General features: G+C 37.4%; 1 protein-coding gene across 1 annotated transcript in view; it reads left to right on the forward strand.

The window, feature by feature from the left end:
• The window catches only part of DERA (deoxyribose-phosphate aldolase), an 82,223-nt gene that overhangs the window by 29,984 nt on the left and 29,137 nt on the right, over window positions 1–23,102 (forward strand). The window contains exons 4-6 of the mRNA XM_033116191.1: window positions 1,319–1,414; window positions 3,516–3,650; window positions 15,971–16,099. Coding sequence (XP_032972082.1) covers window positions 1,319–1,414; window positions 3,516–3,650; window positions 15,971–16,099 — 360 coding nt within the window. The remainder of the gene's footprint in view (window positions 1–1,318; window positions 1,415–3,515; window positions 3,651–15,970; window positions 16,100–23,102) is intronic.

The raw sequence follows: 23,102 nt of genomic DNA on the forward strand, positions 1-23,102 counted from the left end.
AGTTCTTTCCATCATGGATTAAAGTTGCTGGTTGAGAGTTTCTTGATTTTTCTTGCCAGTTCTTCAGTTTTGGAGATTTTCTGTCTAGTGACTCTAAAATACTGATTCTGATTCCCCAGCCATATGTGAAAACGCCAGTCTTATTACTTAATAATCGCATCTCATACATAAAGTATTTTCTGTGAATAAATGAAATACTTTTGAGAATAAAATGCAGATGGGAAACACTGCATGCTTACATATTAGGTTAGATCTTTTGAAAAAAGTTATATTCACTCTCTTAGTGTACATGAAAGAAAGGACTTTCTGAAGTTGCCATAAGTTTAGAACCATAGCATTTTAGAAATGGAGGAGACCTTTGAGAGTCGATCCCCTCATTTCTAAATGAGGAAACTGAGACTTGGAAGGCGAAATGGTATTTCCAAGACAATGTGCCCTGTTACTTGCTGGGCTGGTTTTAGGAGCCAGGTCTTTCCATGAAGGCGTGCTTCCTGTTCCTGAGTGCCTGTCTGTAACGAGTGCAGCTGAAGGTGTTGCAGTGGCCCAATGAAAGTATTTCATCCCAAATAATCTGTAGATAACTTACAGACCTAAAAAAATCTGCAGCTTTAAAAAAAATATTTATGATATTTCTTTTGTGTTGACAATAAAAATACCACCTATTTATAGACTTAAAGGTAACAACTTTGGGGGAAAGGGGCTAAAAAAATTAAGAACTTTGTGTGACTCTTATGCGATTATGCTATTGTTTTATAGCTGCTATTTGATTTTTTAATTTTTATTTTTAAGAGCTTATTCCTGAAAATGGGGTTTCCAGATTCATATTTTATTATTTCTTGTAAAAGAAGGGCTAGGCTTAGTTAAATGTCATTTTGCTTTACTACCCTGTAAGGTTCAGTTACTTTTTTCTTCACTCACTGTCTGGTTAAATGGTGTAAAAATCTGGATTTTGTTATTTACATGAAATAAAATATTTTCATTGAAGCAGGCCCACCAAGTTTACTATTTAGGAATTTTTAAAAAGTGGTATGATGTTAACCTCAAAGAACGATGTATCACAATTGTTTTATTCTGGGACTGTAACGATGAGGAAATGATCCATATCCTCAAGAACTAGAAGGGAATGGAAAATAAAAACCTTTTTATTTGTTGCAGTGTTGTAGGAGAATTTTTTTTCTCTCATTTTGATTTCTGCCAATGTGCTGTAAATAATAGTTATTGTATAGTTATTGTCGAAGCAAGCACAATAATAATTAAAAGCATATGGTGCACATTGAACTTCATATACAGAAGGCTGCTCTGATTCCTTTCTTCACAGACATCACTACCGCTGCCGTCTGTGTCTATCCTGCCCGCGTATGTGATGCAGTGAAAGCACTAAAGGCTGCAGGCTGTACGATCCCAGTGGCATCAGGTACAAGTTGGGGTGGCTTCTGTTGCTGTTTCTCAACATGTTTCCAGTTCTTCAACACAAGACACTTTGGAGGGTTATATATAGTTTTATACTATTATTTTAATTAGTTTAATATATTTAATTGGTTGTATTTATTCATTCTTATAGTATTTATGAATTGCTTTCTAAGTAGCAAACATTACCGTGTTTCCCTGAAAATAAGACCGGGTCTTATATTAATTTTTGCTCCAGAAGATGTGTTAGGGCTTATGTTCAGGGGATGTCATCCTGAAAAATCATGCTAGGGCTTATTTTCCGGTTAGGTCTTATTTTCAGGGAAACACGGTATATTAATTCCCAAGAATACAGAACTGTATCCCTGTCCTTAAGGAAACTTAGTTTAGGAGGAAAAGTCAAATTGAAATCACAATGCAGGAGATGTAGTATATTATTATATATGTGTGTGTGTGTGTGTGTGTGTGTGTGTGTGTGTGTAAGATAAAGATATGCAGAAGTACAGCTGTAGCTCTGAGCAAGGAGTGATTTACTCTGCAGTGGTTGATGACACTTGGAGAGTACGGGAATGCTTCACAGAGGAGATAATAACTGCATTGGCTTTTAAAGGGTAAGGAGTTTACAGTGTTGAAAAGATGGGGAATGGCATTTTATACAGAGGAACAAGCATGTGTGAAAGCACAGAAGCATGTTCAGGGAACTGAAAGTGTTTGCAATGGTTTGATCCTAAGGCGGGACAAAGTGAAGCTGGTGATTGTATCAGGAGACCACGCCAGGCAGGCTGTGGCATTTGGGCTGTGTTCTGGTGATGGGGAAGGTACTGAAGGGTTTTATGCAGAGGCAGGCCACCATCGGCTTCATGACGCACTGAGTTAAGGGATGGTAGTGGAGTTTGGGAGACGTACTGCAGTCTGTGCAGGAGATGATCAGAGCCATCCCAAACCTTGGAAGATAAGGAAGAAAGGGTATGTTCAACAATTATTAAGATAGACACAATTGGACTTGGCATGAGGGAAAGAAAAGTCTCTTTAAAAGCTTTTTTATGTAAGAGAGTGTGTGTGTGTGTGTGTGTGTGTGTGTGTGTGTGTGTGTGTCTCCCTCTTCCCAGATGGATGGATGGATGGATGGACATATAATTAGATTCTACTTTTAAAAGGTGTTGGAGGAACATCTTGGTGCTTTAAAGAAGTAGTCTATAAAGATCATTCATTTCTTTTATTGGAACTACATCAAAAGAAACGTGGTGTACAGTATTTATATACAACCCGTTTGTGAAGATTCCCAAAGTACTCATATTTGGCATCTACACCTTTATTGACCTTAATTTTTCATCAACTTCAGTCAATTAAGCTTTTCCTTTATACAACAGGGAAACATACTTTTCTCTAAGGTAGCAGACCCAAGGAATTTAATAACATCGAGGAAACACAAAAGGCTATCTTTAGACACTAGAATGGAATTAATGATGCATATGTAAAAAAAAATTTAATCCTTTTTCCAAAGTGTAATTGTGTTTTCATTTTCCTTTTGTTTATGCTTGGCCTTCCTCTTCCCCGCTCTGCCCCTGCCACCATTTTGTGGACTAATCAGGTGCCTTTCCTCCTGCATTCTTTTCCCTTTGTACCCATCTTCTTGGCAGGTTGTTTCAAGATAGGCAGTGGGAGGAACCTACACTAAATTTGATTATAATAGCTAAATATGTGAATGGTAAATCAAGGACACAGTGATGGTCCACTGATCAAGAGTAGGGTAAAGAAATATCAGTGTCCATTAAGACAGGACTATCTATAGTTACTGTTTCATGAGTATCAGTGTGATGATAACATATTTTTTAATTGCTATTTACTCAGAGCACCCTCATGAGGATCTCTGAAGCAATTTAATTTCAGGTCTTCTAGAGGCTATAATACTAACATTTGTCCTAACCCCAGTACTATGTAAGATAGCATTCTGTTTCTTCACACTTAACTTGTCAGGATATTCATGTTGTTCTTAAGTGTCATAAATACTTTGGTTTCTGAATGCTGATATTTTTGTCTGAAATTCTTTGTTGAGATACTGATGAATTGAAATTCCTTCTTTGCCTTTTTCCTTCTCTTTCTACTAGTGGCTACTGGCTTTCCAGCTGCACAGACTCATTTAAAAACACGATTAGAAGAGATCAGATTGGCTGTGGAAGATGGAGCTATGGAAATCGATGTGGTAATTAACAGGACCTTGGTGCTGACAGGCCAATGGGAAGGTAGGTGCTTGTCCTTATCTAAAAGAGAGACATAGTTCTTCCCTGGTGGATCCGATGGTGGGGATTTGGTAAAAGGCAGCATATTTTGGAAGTCACTGAATCCAGATTGCCAAGTCACTGGGTCAGAGAGTGAATCCAGGTGAAAACATATCTCACTGCATGAGCTTTTTAGATCCTTTTGAGTGGGTTGGTGAATAGTTATTTTCATGCAGTAGATTATTAATTCTTATTCTAGTCTGTATTGTTTCGTTACTGAATACATAAATCACTACAGACAATTCTTTTATTAAAAGCTTATTTTATTGTGATGGAGGAAATTTCCCTTTTTTATGTTAATCTTTGTAGATTTTTAGGATGTGGAGTTATTAATAAGTCTAAGTCTGTTCTTCCACCTATCATTCTCGCACAAAGCTCCTATGAATATTATTTCACGTTCACCTTTGAGATTCTTGATTTACTATCACTGATTACAATAAGATGTTGCCCATTCCAGTAACAAGCTATTGTTTTTATAATTAGATAGCAAAGAAATAGATTTTACCTCTGTCTTAAATATATTTTGTATACTAGAGACCATTGTACTAAAACAAGTACACTTCTCTATTTCAAACAAGTCATTATAACAAGTATTTTAACTAACTGTTTTTAACCATATCCTAATATAAAGCTAAAAAATATACTGTCTCTTTAGATATGTGAATACTAAATAAAAGACATATTTAATTCTAATTATGGAGATACACCTCCTCACTGTTAAAAACAAAAATTCCAACTAGTAACAAAGCAAATATATGTTCCACGTAATCTCATAGTTTAGAAATAACCCCTGAAAGCCCTGCAATGTACAACTTTCCAGACTTTTTTATCTTCATCTATATACGCATGCAACTCCCACCCTTTTTAAAAGTTTAAATTAAAAGTAGGATTGTAATTATTGTATTTTTTCTTAACCTACTTATTGGACTTGCCAATATCTCATGGATATCTTTCTGTGACTCTATCTATTGATCCATCTATCTTGTCATCTGTAAATCCTAATTCCATTGTTTATCCATTAAAAATTGCTTTTGGTTGTGAAGTAGCAAAGATTCAGTAAGGGTTTAAGCACTCAAGGATTAAAGTCTGAAGGTCAGTATTCCAGAGGCCGCCTCACAAAGTTCTTGGAGATCTACGCTGCCTTTACCTTCCAGTTCCAAAGCGTGTGGCTTCTACTCTCATGTTCAAGGGTACTTCCTTATCTCTGACAGTGAAGCTCCTGCCTTTCCACTCAACCCCTAGACAACAGGAAAGAAGGGCTTGTCCTATCTCCAAATCTCACACAACACTTTTGCTTATACCTCATTGGACTGAACTATGTTACGTGGCCATGCATGGCTGCGAATGAAGCAGGAAAATGTAGTTTTTTCTCTTGAATATTAGCTACATTCCTGTACATTCTTAATAAGTTAGATGGTGTACATTTTTGTGCCCAGATGGAAAGGAATGAGAGAAGTACTGGCAAAAAAGGACAGTGCGCCATAATGAGCTAAACAGGATGTGATAGTAAAAAGCTTAATAGCAAAGGATCAGGCAAAGCAACAATAGCAAAAATGTTTAAATTAAAGAGATAGAGGAAGTCAAAAGGTACAACAGCCTGGACCAGTAGCTGTGGGGCAAGTCCATTCTGAGATTTCAGCAGACCCTGAGACCATCACTGTGTTCCAGGATAATGCAATTAGGGACTTAACAGTTCTGAAAGATCTAGAAAAAAATACAAGGCCACTCTCGTTGCCTTACACTCTCCTCTATACTCATCAACATTTTTAGTCCTTCCCAGGTTTAAATTCTTGACAGTTCACAAATACCTTTCTGTGCTTTTGATTTTTGTTTCTTTTTGTATGGTCCATGTGTGCTTTATCCAATTTCAATTATTCTGAAAAGGCTTATTTTAAATAGATGTTCCTTGTCCCTATGTATTAATTCTGCTTGTCTGCTTTTAGTCACAGATTTCAGTTATGAGTTAAGGCTAGAATAAGAGAAAAAAAATGAGTGAGCATTAAAATAAATTTGGAAATAAACTCTTAGGTGATTCAGTTAGATAAAAAACTAGATGCTCGTTACGTCTTGGAGTTGTAGATATAGAAGTATAGTTTATATTATAACTTGGCTTTTGTCTCTAGGATACTGCTAATTGGAAAATAAAATACAATAGGAGATGGATTTTGATGTAATTGGCAATTCCTTAATGAACTAGGAATGGTTGTTTTTAAGAACTGGTAATTTCCCAATAACAGGCATTCATGCAAAATGTAATAACACATCTTTGTCCTAGACCATACTTTTCTATTAACCCTTTTTTATGGTGTTAATAACCTCTTGACCCAAGACAAATTGAAAAGGAACATTTAATACTAGAAATTTAATTCTAAATAGAAATCGGCAATGACTTAGGACTTTTTCCACTGCAGTATTTTGTCTTAGTTTCGGTTTTCAATTTGATTACATATTGTATTTTTCAGTGTCATGTTTTAATATTAGCTGTTTACTAAAATATGAGCCTAAAATTGATTTCTTGGAATTTGCTGATGGAAGTGTCTGTCGGGCTATTCCACGTTCAAATCTATGTCCCTCTCCTCTGTGTACTGAGGCATATAACACACTGATTAAAGCACAAAAGAAAAAATCCTATTTTTAAAATCTGGCATTGAGTGGATTCTAACCATTTCTTATGGTTACAGGGATCCACAGTTTAGAGTATGAACTCAAAGAGGAGACTAGAGGGGGATCATATTCCTCTTCTTGGCTTCTCCATGGTGATGATTAAAAAATTTCTACTTTCCTCAAACTTCTAACCCTTCCACCCACCTTGAAGCTCCTTCACTCTTAGCAGATGACCTACCAGCTACTTCTCAGAGAAAATGGAAACCATTAGACATGAACTCCCTCAAGGTCCTTGCCTCAGCTCTGCTTCCTTCCTTCGTCCTTCCTCCTAAGTCCAACCCCTCGGTTGTGCCATGGCCCTCATCTCCTCCCACATTTTCAGAGGCCTCAGTTCATTTATGGGCCGTGTTTTCTCCTGTATTTTCAGCCTCTCTCTGCTAGCTCATTCCCATTGCATCTAAACATACTTAAGCTTTTCTGATTCGTTAAAAAAAAACCCACATGCCAATCAGTATCCCCCCTTGTCCCCAGCTAAGTTTCCCTTTCTATTCTCTCCTTCATGGTGAAAATTCTTGAGTGGTATTTACTTTTTTCTCTTGAATCTGTTCTAACCAAGATACTAATGACCTCTCATTTCACTCCGCCCAGCGGATACGCTTCAATTGTTTAACTTTACTGTTCAGTAGTATTTGACACAGTGGGTCATTTCTCCCTCTGGAAACACTCTCTTGTCTTTGGTGACACCCATTCTTCAGAATTTCCCTCCATGATTGTGATTACTCCTGCATCTTGTTTGCAAGGTTCTCTGCCTCCTCTGCCATCCCTGAAGCGTTGGAGATTCTCAGGTTCCATCCTCGCAAGCTGCCAATCTTCCCCTCAAACTCTGCACACTCGCCCTGGGAAAGCTCATCTCTTTGCTTTTTTCAGCTACAGTTCCTATGCTGAAGACTACCAAACCTCCTCAACCCATGACCCCAGAACTCATGTTCCATTTCCCAACTAAACCACGTTGCTTTTCATTGATCATTTTCACATAAGTAGACATTCAAAATCAGTGAATCTTGACCAAATCAGAGACTCACCATTTTAGAAAGAAATTCATTTAAAAATGTTTACGTTTCCCCTAACTTGAACACTTTCAGTTAAATATACTTTAATTTCAGCACTGTTGTAGCCAAGACAGTATTATCCTGGAACACAGTGATTCCCTCAGGAGCTACTGAAATCTCTGAGATGACTTGCTCCACAGCTAATGGTCCATACTGTTGTGCTTTTTGACTTCACATGTCTTTTCATTTAAACGTTTTCGTTATTGCTGTTTGGCCTGGCCCTTTGCTGTTAAGTTTTTTACTGCCAGATCCTGTTTAGCTCATTATGGTACACTGTCCTTCCCTGCCAGTACTTCCCTCTCTCCTTTCCATGTACGCACAAAAATGTGCACCATCTAACTTATTGCTTGGGACAGTAGTATTGCTGGTTCTCAGAATTACCTGACAAGCTTTTTCAAATTACTTCCCCATCTCTTCTCCGTACAGATCTTGTACATTCCTTCCCCCCGCAAGTATGTGTAATATCAGAATTGGGGGGTTGGATGTAAGGGAAGAATAGGCTCCTATACCGTGAAAATCGCTTCAGGTGATTTTGATTCCTAGACCCCCACCCCCCACCTTCACCATCCTGTAGTCCTGTGGAAAGGTACTAATTTAGAACATTTTTAAAAAAAACATACTTTTCAGTCTTGGTTCCACATAGTTTCGGTACAGGGTAATTGAAGCATTGCTAAATTTACATATTAATTAATTAGGACATATCATATTTCTCATGTATTTCTATTTATTTAGCCTGGCTCTGCAGTTAGCTATAAACAGATGTCTAAGGAATAAAGTTTTACTCTGGTGAGTTTAGCCAGAAAGTGCGTCTCCTTCTATGCTCTTTGGAAAAAAGGCAATTCTCTTCTCCACGGGATGGCTGTGCTTTGGGATGAAGGTAGCAGTTTATGGTGGGGTGGGATGGGGCTGTGCTGAACCGTGAGGTGGGGGGCACCCAGCCAGTCATCATGGGAGCCACTCAGAACCAGAACTGGCCTGGAACATGGACTCTGTGGAGTAAGAAGGGAAGATAGCACTGGGAAATGGGAAGAGTTGGGAGCAGAGTCTTGGCATTAGATGGACCGTGGTTGGAATCCTGGTGCTACCGTTATTAGCTATTTTCTCTTGGGCAAGTTACTTCTCTGTGCCTCCTGTTCCCTCTCTGTAAGATAACAATAATGGCATGTACTTCACAGGGTTATAATAGGGATTAAATTAGATAATGTATGTAAATTGATCATCCTGTTGCTTGGCCCAGATGACTCCCTCCAGGTCAAGTGCAATTTCTTCTCTTTCCCTCTCCTCCTGCTGCTGATGATAGTATGTTGTCAAGGGAAGTAACCCTATAGCACATGCATTGAGTAAATCAAGTGCAATTCAGGACTTGTGTTTTAGTCTTCGTAATATTGCTTATTTACACCTAGTCTTTGGGCAGACACTTCACTTCTCTCTGCCTCCATTTAAATAAGCTACCCCTGTGGGGATAAGACTTCAGACTTTTAGAGCTGTAATGGCCTGTGATTTTATATTTGGTGTTTTCATTATCTGTGAGTATTGGCCCAATGATAAGTACTTGTAATATAGTATTGTTTAATGATGATATTGAAGTTGACATTTAAGTTGCATTCCTGAAACAGTTCTTTGATGAAAGCATTCACCAGAAGCGATGCATCATTTCGTAAATCTTACTGAGCAGGTTTTGAAAATCAAATGCATTCCATGCTCTGTCAATATACAGAGAATTTTTTTTTTTTTTTACTTTTTTTATGACTTGTCTCTGCTGCAAAAATTTACCTACTATAGTGCCAATGACAAGAAAGTGCTATCAGAATCAGCTTCCTTCAAGAATGTTCCAGTTCCTTGAGCTCAGAACCTAGAGGTGACTTTACTAGTATTTGGAAACCCATTTCACACTGGAGCACCAGCAGATATGACTCCAAAGATGGCTTCCTCTGCAATATTGTTTCAGACAGTATGTTTGAAGTCACAACTGGAAATATTGTTGGTCTTCTATATCCAGAGCCTGGTGTGCCTTTTACCCCCTTTCAGTTCTTCAGCCCTGAGTTGCTTTCTTAAACTTGGCTTGGAGAGTACATGTTTCACAGCTCTCAAGAGTTTTAGGGTGAGAGAACAAAATATTTGTGCCAAAGTCACAATGTCTATTATGGTATCTTATGCAAATGGATCCTGAAAATCTTGAATCGGGGCAACAATTTATTTTTCTTATTTGCTTATTTTTACACAAGAAGAATGGTAGAAAAAAATAAAAACACCCTTAAAAGAAATTGGTATTTTGCTTTGTTTTGTAGAGCTGTTAATCATATCCTATGAAAAAAGCAATCTCTAAATCTATAAATACTTTTTGGGGAGGAATCACATAACCCATAATTTCTGCTTTCTTAGTTTGGAGCATTGTTTATAACAGAAAAATTCCGAAGATACTTATGGCAGCTATGTGCTTTTATGGTTTTTGTTTTTATGCTCTGATTCTTCAACACTTCAAATACTATTGACAAAAATGTGTGTGTTTGATTTCTTGCAGGTTATTTTAGCACCTGGTGTTTTAGCTCATCTCTGTTTTAGTTGTACAAGATTAATTAGTTGCCTTGGTGGATGAAAACTGTTCTTGAACATTTTGTGACTTTTTTAGTTTAAAAGGTTGCTGTACAATTTTATATTAAGTGTTTTACTGTACATATAATTATCTTAAGAGTTATTTTCAGGCCATTCTTATGCAGTGTTGAACATCTTTCCAGTACTCAGAAAATAATTCCTTAGTTATGTTCGTTAACAATTTTTTTAAAGGGCCTTTGAATAGTATGTAATATAAAAGGAAATCTACTTTATGACTTTTAGATAGGAAATATCATCTTTAAACACTGGGATTCTTGCTTAAATCATAATTTCTACACATGGAAGCTTTACTAACATAGATTTCTATGTCTATAGCAGTGCTTTTCCAGAAAACTTAACAGATTGCCACCAGCCTCAAGATTAAGAACATGTTTTCCTTTAATGTGGAAACTGGGGAGAAACAAGTTAATTTTGAAATAGAGAAAAGTAAAATGCTATGATGCAAGTTTCTGCTGACATGGGGAAGCAGAAGGTAGAGCCAGTTTCAACCTGTTTTGGATGCTGCTTAAAACAGCTGCAGTATGACCCCCTTTGCTCCTTGGATCTAAATTCTCATGTACACAGGCCGTTCCCAGTGTGGCTGAATTCTCTGATTCCTGTCAGTGAACACTCCACTAGCACGGCCTCACTTGTTTTTCAGCTGGGAGTGACGAGCAGAAGGTCAGGTTATGACCTCCATTTCTCCTCATCAATGTGGCAGTAGTAGGAGGGATAAGGGGGGGCAGACAGGAGACAACCCCTCCGCTGGTTGAGACACTGTATTGATTAAGCATCTACAATGTAATATATCCTGGGTTTCTAGTACACCCACTTTCACTACTCCTGAAAACCTCATTATGAGTCAAAACATTTATTACCAGGTTTCTAATGTGACATCACTGTGCCAGCCACTTCTCTGGTGTATGTGTTTTGTTAAATTTTGCATTATTCTGACTAATTTGCAGTCGGGTGTTTGAATTCCATTTTCATTTGTCAGTCATCTTTTATAATAGCCTTCCAAATTATTATTTTTCTGGTACGTGCAAGAATTGTTTTTTCTTTTTTTTTTTCCCATGGGGGATTTTCAGTTTCTGTAATATTTGAAATTTTAGCAGTGAATATGTATTATATGTGAGTATGTGAGCAGAAAAATTAATAAATGCTCTAGGGAATAAGGTCATGATGTATGCAAAGATTTAACTATAAGGATGTTTACTAAATTATTACTTATAAAAGCAAACAGTTTGAAACCTTAAAAATCCAATAATAGAAAAATCATTGAATAAATTATTTATGACCATGCAATGGAAGATTGCACAGGGCTATTGTTTCTAGGTCTTCTCAGTGGACAGATCTAGGAAATACATGAATATTCACATATACACAATGCACCCATATAGACACATACACATCTGTATTTGTCTATCCGTCTATCTTTATTAGAACCCATGAGTTCACACTGATACCTTCCATTACAAGCCAACACCACGTGGTCTATTTTTGCCCCATCCCTTTCTATATTTGTGCCCCTCTTTCTTGTCAGTGAGAAATCTTGTTCCCATTATCTTCAGTATATTTATTTATTTGATCAATTTCCTTGTATATAACAACCTCTTGACCACGTGGGCTTTTTCCTTGGCCCAGTACCATGTACTCAGGCTGCTTACGTTCACCAAGGCCTCCAGAATTCCCAGCTCATGCTGGTAAGATTGTCCCTTTATGTGTAGAAAACACTTTGAGAATTTTTGAAGGAAAATGTTTTGAAAACTGAAGGGATTTTTCATTCTTTTGGGTAATTATTCCACATCAGGAGTATTTTGGAAAGTGGATCTCTTGCACTTATTGCTTCTCTTGTAATTTCCCCCACATGTTTAGCAATTATAGAAATCTACATCCTGATGCTGTTCTTTCCTGCTAATGTAGGGGAAAATCTACCCATTAGTTTTTCCATTGTTTTACTTATTTATATTGAAAAGAGAGTGACAGTAGAGTATGTTAAAGGACGTTATGATTTGAAATGGACTGGCTCACATTTCAGCCATCAAGATTTTTGATTCGCATCACCTATCTCGTTTCTATGGTGTCTATCATTGTAATGCCAAGATGCTCAAAACTACCCGGACCCTTCTAAAAATGTTTCTTGTAGCTTTCATGGCTTGTGTTGGAATGAGGTGGCCTATTTTTCTTATATGTAAGACCTGTATATTCTAATTATGTTTTCATAAGTATTAGAACACTGCTTGCTTTTTTTTTTCTAAAGTTATTTTTGCATTTCTGGAAATATGTGAGAAAAATATGGAAAACTAGTATTGAATGATTAACTACCTATTATATGCCTAGTGCTGTCCTAGCCACGTATTATCTTCACAATAATATGTGTGCAAACTGCGACTCCCTACGTAATTAGGCTTGGAAAAATTGAGTAATTCCTACAAGTTTACAAATCTAAGTAGCCAAAATGATCTTATTATCCCAGGAGTCTGTGCTATCCAAGGGAACATGGGCTTTGAGTTAAAAAAAAAAAAAAATTGTTTGTAATATAGTGAACTTATTTCTCCCAGAATGCTCTTCGAGTGTTCCAAAAAAGTTCTGTCTTCTATTCTTTAAGAAACAGAGATCTGGTGTCCTCGCTTTTATCAGTCCCTCTGTACTCTGACTCTAATAAGCACTCAGCAGTAACAGCAACAGCTCCGCCACCACTACGAATAGCAGGAAAACAAGTACCTGACATTCATTGAGTGTTAACTATGTGCCAGGTACTGTCCTTAGCACTTTATATGTATTAACCTATGTAATGCTAGAAATAACTCCAGGAGACGTGCATACCTCTGTTATCCCCATTTTATAGATGAGGAAACTCATCTATAACAAAGGTTAAGTAACTTGCCCAAATCAAACAATAAATTGATTTCACAGCCAGGATATGGACTCAGGCAGTCGGGACACCCACACTATTGTCTGTTGTACTGTCCTTACTCAGTAAATATTTGTTATGCTAGAATTATGAGTTGAAAACCAATGAAACCAATTCTGCTTAAGTTAAGCTGAAAAAGGATGTATTAGGAGGACATACACTAGTAGCTCATTGCATCAGTAAGAAGCCAGGAGAACCAGGCTTGGAAAGCAAGCAGGACCATGAAAGACCAGGGAGCAGAGGATACAGCCAAATTGAGCCACAGGAAGAATTTGGTTACAGGGCCACTGCTGGTACTGCTGCCCCTGGCCAGCCAGGGTACTACTGCTACTGGCTGGTGGCCCCTGGGCCACTTGACTCTTGGATCTGCTGCCATTGCTGATGCTGCAATGCTAATACAAATCTCTAACTGTTCTTGCATCTTGCATCACTCAGTAGGATTCAAAAGCCCAGGTAGAAGCATTCGCTTGATGGAGCCCAAGCCACATTTTTAAAGGCCAGATTTGGTATTCTTTTTTTATATAATTGTTCTGGTGTACTCTGGGAAGAATAGTAATAGAAAGAAATGACAACTTTCCCAATATTGAACCTCAAAGTTTAAGATATTTGCTCAGAAAAACTTGACCCCATTATGTGTTGAAATAGGTCGGTGAAATGATTTGAAGGGTTGGCAGTTAAAAGACTGAGAAGGCACTGGTTGCCTATTTGTTAAATCCAGGTAAGCTCTCAGTGATCATTTTTGGTTTATTCTGTTTGGATCATGGATTAAAGAGCATAACTTCCAGGTGGCTGATAATTAAGTCATAAAATACATCTGGGTTTCTGGTTGATTTTTAACTGTAGGTGAAGAAATTCACTGGATATCCAAAGGTAATTCTCTTTAGAAAAGGGATGGTAATTTTGTCCATAAATATGATCAGGATCAGTGTTTTAAGAATTTTGTTATATGGGCCAAAGTTCACTTTAACAAATGCTGTAATAAAATATTTTTGTAATTTATGTGATGGCCCACTGATTGTAAGCACTAATCCATATAAAAAATTTCAGTGCAGTACAAGGAGTTGGATCAGCCCATGAAACAAGATTTGACTTTTATTACACAACAGTTAACGGAAACTCATTTTACTAGAATTCTGAGCTTCATAACAATTATACTTTTTGAGTGCTTACAATAAGCCAGGCAATGTACAAAGTTTAAATATATATATAATCCTCATAATAACCCTATAAAGTAAATATTATTATTGACACTTTTAGGAGAGTCCTAAAGCTAAGAGAAATAACTTGCCCAAAGTCACACAGGAAGTGGTGGAGTTGGGTGTTAGATCCACATTTGTCTGATTCTCAAGCTTGCTTTTGATGGCAACACTGCACTGTGGAGAAAAAGTCATTAATTAAATCACAGTTTAACTCTGGATTAGCATTCTTCAATTTTTAATCAAGAGATTAAATCAAGAGATTTAAATCAAGAGATTTCCTTGTCACTAGTTCTTAGAGAACAACTTTCTCTGTTTAGATTTAGTAACTCAAGAAATGTCATTCCATCTAAGATTCATTCCCTAAGTTAAAAGAATGTAAGTTATCCCTGTCACAGAATGTGTCTTTTACCGTTTATACTTTCTCATACATGTTGTCATATTGGATGTAGAGGTGAGATGATTTTCTCACGTAGGATGGGCAACGTAACTTCGGGAGTGTGGCATCTCAGATCATGTCTAGTACTCAAACCTACTGATTATTAGGGGTTTGTGAAAATACTAAACCCTTTCTTGAAAGACCTGTGGTTACCATCTCTTGGCGGCAACAAACACTGACCTTTATACCAAGCATCTTGTAATAGAATATCTGACTTTATTTGTATTCAGTTTTCACTTTTGAGTTTCAAGTTAAGTTCAGATTTTCTAGGACTGGGAAGACAAGTTTTGTTCCTCTTGTTATAACTTTCATGGAATTGACTGTGTTTACTGTCTTTTAAGTCTTTTAGGAAACCTATGAATTAATGAACTCTCATCTTAGTATTAAAAAACGCTTACATTAACCCTAACTTTTATTATGAGTGTTTCTTTCCTGCTCAGTTTAGTTTGTGTGCTTGTAAAATTACTTCCTATGAAACATGCCTACAGAAGAAAGAAAAAACTCTGATCTTACTCCTGATAATGTAGCAATAGCTTATGTTCAAGAAATGAACATGGCCAACCTGATGAGCCCAAATCCGCTGCTATCATGAAAAAAGACTGCAAAATATTTTTCAAAAATTTAATACTCATTATACTGATTTTTGTTTACTGAAATTCCATTACTTTGAATATGAAATGTTTTCCCCTCAATTTTACTTTGTTGTATACTGTTTTTTAAATATATATATTTAATCAAGCTGCTTTCAGGGTATTATTTGGAGCCCTAGAAAGCCAGATGTTGTTCTGGGGTCAGGGGTTAATAGATTCAAGGCTGCATCTGTGAATCCCTCTACAGCTGGCTTTGTGCACATACATCCAACACTACCTCAACACTTTTGAGTCACATATACACACGTATACAGACACATACCCTGGCAGATAGTGGGGCAAACTGTTCTGTCTTTATTGTCCTTAGCAGAGCTCTCAGGAAAGAGCTGCTTTATATTCCAACAAGAGAACTTATGTGTGAATGGAAGAATTACTATAAGGACCTGAGGATTTTTTTTTCTTTAGTTTGGAAAATGGTACACCCCTGTATGTATGGTATGGATAAATTTCTTTTTTCTTGTAAGTAATAGTCACCTGGAAGAGGTAAAAATTATTTGTAATTTGCAAGTCACTATAATGATATTTTAAAAGCTGCTTGGCTCTAGACCTCTGGTCAGGGCTTAGAAACTGTTTCCTGGTAGCAAACGAAGCATTCCTTGTAACAGAATGTGAAGTGCAACGGAATGCTCTAGGCAATATTAAATTGGGGTGATTTTTTAGAACGTTGACAAATGTTTTACATTTCCTAAATCTGAGATGGGTCCTACCATCTCTAAACTGCTGCCAAGGTATATTACCACTTGCCTGCTTTGTAACTGCCTCAATCATTTCCTTCCCCAGCCCTGTATGATGAGATTCGTCAGTTTCGCAAGGCCTGTGGGAAGGCTCATCTCAAAACCATCTTAGCAACAGGAGAACTTGGATCTCTTACTAATGTCTACAAAGCCAGTATGATAGCAATGATGGCAGGTAAGCCTATTCAAATGATAATATATATTGATGTTGTTAGGAGAAAGAAGTAAGTAAAAACATTAGGCTATTGGCTAACAATGCCAACTACTCGGAAGTTTTTTGTGGGATGGGTCAGATGTTTTTTGCCGACGTGTACCATTATGTGAAGTTTTCAAACACTTGGCTTCCTTCCACATTTTTTGATGGCATTTCATTGCTGCACTATCCTTGTAAGGCAGTAGATGGCTCTCTTGTTAGTGAATTGCCTCCTGTGTTATTCTTTGATTATTCATTCATCAACATATGTTAGACAGGAATTTCTTTAACTCTGACTTATTCCGCTCTGTGAATTTAATAAGTGTTTGATTTTTCTCAGAGATGGTATACCATGCAGTCTAAGACAACCTGTCCTTTTGTCTGTGTTAATTCTTTCTTTTTAAATTTAGTACTGTATCTTGGGTTTGGGACTTTCAAATGTAGGTTGACTTAATTCTTTATCTCGATGAACAGGATATCTCTATCCATTCATACATCTAAGCTTGAAACCCAGGAGTCATGCTTGATTCTTTCTTTTTCTCACCTTCACGTAAATCAGTGAACAAGTCTTGAGAGTTCAACCTCTTGACTGTATCTAATACATCTGTTCTCCATGCTGAGTGCTGCTGTTAGGCCACTGTCGTTTCCCACATGGGTCACTTCAACAGACTCCTTCCTAATTAGCTTCCATGTCTCTACTTTTGGCCCCTTCCAATCTGTTCTCCACACTGTTGCCAGGATGATCACTTAAAAATCCTGAGTTGATTGTGGTGCTGCTTGCTTAAAATCCTTCAGTGGCTTTCCTTCATCTTCAAGACAAACTGTAAATTCCTTCAGCCTGATTTTTAAAATGGTGCTTCCCAAGACCCTCCCTGTGCCTCTGCCATCTCCTCATTCAAACTTCACACATATGATATGCATACACATACACATACACAAACGCTCTAGCTCTGTAGAATCACTTGCAGTTCTCTGCAGATGGCACTGTGCAACCCTTTTGAGTCTTTGTGCTGTGCATCCTGCCTTACAATGCCTTTTGCCCAAATAACTCCTAAACAGCTTTGGATTCAGCACAGGTGTTGCTCTTCTCAAGAATATTTTCCCAATACTGATTCCTCCTCCACCACTTGGTTCATTAGCTCCTCTGTGTGCCTCCATAGCGTTCTGTTAAAACCTCTGTTAGATAAGTTATCACAACAGTGATTGACTATTGAACTTCTAGGTGCCCTACTAGTGTCTCCATATTTGGGTGAAGGTACGTGACATTAGTGGAAAAGTGAGAGAAGTACAACTAAAGGAGAAGGTGAGGTCGGAGTAAACAATTTGAAAGGAATATAATCAGGGAAGAGAAAGGAGAGCCATAGTTTTTTCATCAAACTATGCGAGAACAAGGTGATAGGAAGTAAGATAGAAAGGGAAACATGCTTACAGGAAAGAGAAGTCTAAAAGAAAGTCAATCTACTGCTAAGGGATTTCAGCCCAGCAAACGCACACATTAAGAATAATGCCAGAATGTAGAAAAGTGGCTTTATCTTTTAGTAACGGTGAGCTGTTCGCACACATGCCACGGTTAACAAGCTCTGCTCTGAAGTTATTCTAGACCTTATCTTTGGAAATAATGCAGACATGATAAATAAGGTTGGAGTAGAAAAACACTAAAGATGCAATCATAATGTCATCAGGTTTGAATTGCTGATGAAGATCTGTGGGAAGAGTACTAACACAAAAAGATGGGGCTTGAGAAAAGCACACCTTGAAGGAATGCAAAATGAGTTTTGAACTTGGTTGGGATTTCGTAATGTATAGGAAATAAAAAAAATTTTAAAAAGTAGCAACCAGGCAAAGGGATATTCAAAATTCAATCCAGTAAGATCAAAGTAATACCGAAACAATGCAATGGAGCAGAGAAATAAAAGAAAATATAAGGGAAGCCATTTAAAAAATAAATAAAATAAAATAAAGGAGAAAAATAGTGGAAAACTTGTTATGACTGAAGGAAACAAAAACCCTAAAAAGATGCCATGATTAATAGCAAATTAATATCTTTATTTTAAAAAAGTACACTTAAAATTTAAATATGAATCAAATAGTAGCAAAAATGACAGTATAGATTTCTTCTTCTAAAATTACCACAAGTTCACACTGAGTCCTTCATTTTAGGCTGCAAATCTTTGTATACTCAAGAAATATTGATCCAGATGGCACATCTAGGCCCCTGCAGTGTTCCAGCTTTATATATATGTGTATACACACACACACACACACACACACACACACACACACACACACACACAATTTCCCTTTCATAGGAAAAGCATTTTAATTTATGAAAAGGTATGCGGCAATTGAAAGTTCATCACTGGGGAAAGCATAAGAATATGCCTGTATATTAGGTTAAGAGTTAAAGGATTTACAGTGTAAATTTATTTGCAGTTCCTTAAACTAGCCCTGAAAATTATAGCACTTAGAGGGTAAAAACTAATTACCTTGACATCTTATTCAGGGAGTAAATTTAAATTCAGACCCCCAAGCAAGAATTTCAGAAAGTTTACTGCCCCTCACCCATGCGCTCCCCATCTTTCGTTGAGTGCAAAATAAAGAGCTCTGCAAAAGAGAGTAGTTACTGTGTTTTCTGGCCTGGCAGTGAAGGAACTACTGATGGTACATTTGGTACCTGCATATCATTTTAAAGAAAAGGTTAAGTCTGTACACATGAACGTAAAGCATTTTCTTTGCCTCCTCATGCCTGAGCTTCTGGGGAAGAAAAGGAAAAGAAAGGCTTGTAAGCTTAGTTTTTTATGTGGTGTGTACTAGTCTGTGCAAAACTTTACTGTGTGAAATTTTTAAACATGTAACTTACTTTATTCCAAAATCACATAACTGCCTTCTCCAGACCTAGGTTGCATAAGAGAAATTCAAGGGCACGTGGGCTAACACATAGTAAGAGCCTAGGAAATGCTTATTGATGGGTTCAGGCAAAGGGGCATCAATAAATATATTTGTAAGCAACATGTATAAAATTCAATTTTTTAATCTGTACTTTCCCATTAAAACAAACCTTAAGCAATTTTTTTTTTTCTCGATGAAATCCTGGTACGTGATATAGAGGTCAGACCTGTAGATGTTTGCTCTTGTCTCTGAGATCCTGTTATTCATTTGTCTTTAATTTCTTTAACACATTAACTTTTGTTATTTATTCTTTAATGTCTGTGTCAGGTAAATGCTGATCTATCAGCAAACTCTTAAATGTTGGAGAAGTAGAACCAATCCTTGAATGGTTATAGTTCTTATACATATACTTCATATTTATTGAATAATGAAATGAATAAAGGTTAATAAATCATGTGAAGTTAGTAGTTTGCATAGTCTTTATTCAGTTGTCCTAAGAGGAAAATAGGGGAGGTACCTTGTCATCTTTTAGTAGATGAGAACCTTGAAACTCAGAAGTTAAGTTACTAGACCAAGGTCACACACTGAGGATGTGGCAGAATTCTGAAGGACTCTTGACTCCAAATTCCATGCTTTAGTTATTGCACAATTCTTTTCTCCATCCGGCACTGGATCTGTATGTAACATATTAAATATGTAAGCTGTATTTAACCTTTGGAGAAACAGATGTATTTTTAGAATGACTGAAGGAGATTTATATGTTGAGCTACTTTTCTATTAAGGATAAGAAAAGTCGGATAATAGGGAGACACAGTGTTTGGAGAAACACTATAGAAGGTGGGGAAACTATAGGAAGACGTGAAATAAACATGAAAGAGAAACAAAAGCGAGCCCTGGGGCCTGCCCGTCATAGACCCGCAGTAAACCCTTGTTGAAATGAAGAGGAAGGATGCCAAGAGCAGCCTCGCCTCAGGCAGCTTCCACTGTTGTTTTTTCTTTTGTGTGTGTGTGTGTGTGTGTGTGTGTGTGTGTGTGTGTGTTTCCCTGCTCTGCTGATGGTCCCACGATGATGCACTTGGAACATTAGCAGGGTTATTACTTAACAACTGCCACTGGAGTTCTGTACTCAAGTTCTTGTTTATGTTCTGATTCCCCTCCCTGGGGTACGGAGAGCGTAGCTAGGGAGTGACAGTGGATGTGGACCTTGCTTTCTCTTGTCCGTCTGATGGATGAGGAGGAGAGATGTTAAAGCTGAAGGCAGTCTGAGAATGAAGAAACAGAGGGGTGAGATAAGGGTATGGGAGAGTGGCCGTGGTATTGGAGCCTGTGCAGAAGGATTTCCCAGCGTAGAAGGCGGGAAAATTGAAATGTTCCCGTGAAGAGTGATGGAAAGTGGATATCTTATTTAGGAAGAGAGCAATCATTAGTGTTGTGATTTTGTGCAATCTGTAGTGGAGAATCCTTCCTGGCCTTTTCTCCCTTCTGGTGTTTGCTGGCAATCCTTGGCATCCCTCGGTTTATAGATGCCTCGCTTCAATCTCTGCCTCAGTTATTACCTGGCCATCTCCTCCCTGTGTATTTCTGTGACTCTTCTCTCCATATAAGGACACTAGTCGTTCCATGCCCTGCCTTACTAAATAAGACCTTCTCTTTACTTATTACATGTACAAAGACTCTATTTCCAAATGGGTCTCTTTCTGAGGTACTGGGGCTTAGAACTTCGACATGTCTTTGGAGGGTGAGGGGACAATTCAACCCATAACAAAGAGAAATCGGGTTCATGCACTATGGTTCTGTTATTCCTATAAAGACCTGAAGAAGTAAGAGAAAAATACTTCGAGTCAAACCAGCAAACTTAAATTCAGGTACAAAATAGTTGTTTTTTTTTCACCTCTAAGCAATGTTGGATGGTTTTGTGGGTAGGGGAAATCTAGTAGATATTAAATATTTTTATCTGCAAAAAGCATTTGGTAAGGTTCTCAATGGGAGATTAATGGCTAAAATAAAGAATGAGGCATTAGGAGATAAATTTGCTTATGAGCAAGAGACAGAGACTAACAGTAGAAGGAAATACTTTTTAGATTGGAAAGGAGTGACATACAGCACAAGCCAGGAATCAGTTTTGGGACCTATGGGTTTTTCACTTTATTTTTATTAGACTTTGTAATAAAAATACAGATCTTCAAACAGTCCAAGACAGAGTGAGTAATGCTACAAGCATCAGTAATCAAAAGTTATTCTCTATCATAAACTAAATGACTGATAATAAATACTGACAGAAGACTACACAATGTACCATAATATTATAAAATGGAGCAAGCGATTCTCCTGTGTTCTCTTTTCTTCTGCATTTTATTTGCTTTTTAAAAAATATTTGCAGGTTTCTGGGTTTATTTTATAAGCCAAATAAATGAAAAAAGTATTTTTTTTTTAACTTGGAAAGATGTGTTAACTGAGGGAAAAATTGATTGAAGCGAGAGAAAAGGTTACATTGCCATCAGTAGAATAAAGGAAGTAGGGACCCTGTGTGTTAAATTACTCAGCAAGCTGTTCAGTAAAAAGACTTAAGGAAGGAGGGGGCATTATTGAAATCATCAGTTTATTCTGCAGTCATGACTTTAATGGAAGCATATGCAAAAATGTCATTGTTAGAATGATGAAACTACACATCTGAGGGAGAGAACTATTACAGTATGGAACGTTTTTCCTTTTTTAAAGTTTTAACATACTGGCTCTGAAAAATCCATAATATTTGGTGATGTATATGTAACTTTTGTCTTCTCAGGAACTAGGTAGTATGTTGGGAAACATACTTTTCATATTGGAATTTTGCCTGCCACTCCTTTAGTCTGTCCCTGAAAGGTCTTTATAAATTCATGTCTGTTTTTCCTTGATTTGTGCGTTGTCAGATAAGCCAAGAGAAGTGGAGCAACTAAACATTCAAAAGTTAACTCATAATAGTTGTAAATGCTTTAAAAACCAAAAAGGACTATAAAGTATAAGGAAGTCTCATTAATAGCAAAGCTTTTATTTTACAGGTGGGAGAACCAAGATCAGAAAGGCCAAATTCATAAGGAATTTGCCCAGGGACAAAGCGCTGAAGTCAAAACACAGTCTAGAATGAGGTTTTCGTTCCAGTCTGCACATTAGAATTTCCTGAAGAGCTTCTTAAATAAACAGTTGAAAAGATCCTACCACCAGAGCTTCTGATATTACTTGGTCTTGTATGGAACCAAGAGAATTAGTCATTTATAAAACATCCTCAAGTGCTTCTACCGTTTAGGCAGGAATGTGAACCTCTGGTCTGGAATCTAGGTTCCCTGATATTAAGACAAGTGTTCTTGCCTCTCACACTGGTAGTTTAGAAATTATTTAAAAACAGAATTTCAAATTCTAGGGTGGGAGGGAAACTTGAATAGAGGCAGACCACAGTTAACAAACTGAGTGGCCTAGGAGCCTGCAAAATGAGCAGTTGAGTACGGCAGGTTGTCGAGTAACATTGCTTTATTCAACGTCATTTCCTTATGACACTGAGAGGGAAAAAAAGGTTCTGGCCTGTGGCCACCACCTGTGTGAAATGTCCGCGTTTTCCCCATGTATGAGTGGATTTTCTCTAGGGACTCCAGTTTCCTCCCATATCCCAAAGATATGCACGGTAGGTGAACTGACATGTCTGAATGGTCTCAGCCTGAATGAGTGTGGGTGTGAGTGTGAGTACGCCCTGCAATGGAAGGGTGTCCTGTCCAGGGTGGGTTTTCATTTTGCCCCCTGAGCTGCTGGGATAGGCTGCAACCCTGAGCTGGAATAAGTGGGTGGAAAATCATTTATCTTATTTGTTTTTATTCATCTCTCTTAAGTATATGTAAAGCTCACTTTTATTTGTTTAATATTAGAAGTGTTTTGGGTCTTTGTGTAGAAGTATGGTGTTGTTTTTTGTGACCAGAAATATGCCTTAGGAACCTAACTCTGGTTTATATAAGCCTATGGTAAAATTAGTTTCATTATACATCATTTTGCTTAAAGTTGCAGTTTCCAAGAACCTATCGACAACATTAGGATTTACATTAAGTGAGGACTTTTTCCATCCATTTCTTCA

The sequence above is a fragment of the Rhinolophus ferrumequinum genome, chromosome 10 (assembly GCF_004115265.2).
Source record: "Rhinolophus ferrumequinum isolate MPI-CBG mRhiFer1 chromosome 10, mRhiFer1_v1.p, whole genome shotgun sequence".
Lineage (NCBI taxonomy): Eukaryota > Metazoa > Chordata > Mammalia > Chiroptera > Rhinolophidae > Rhinolophus > Rhinolophus ferrumequinum.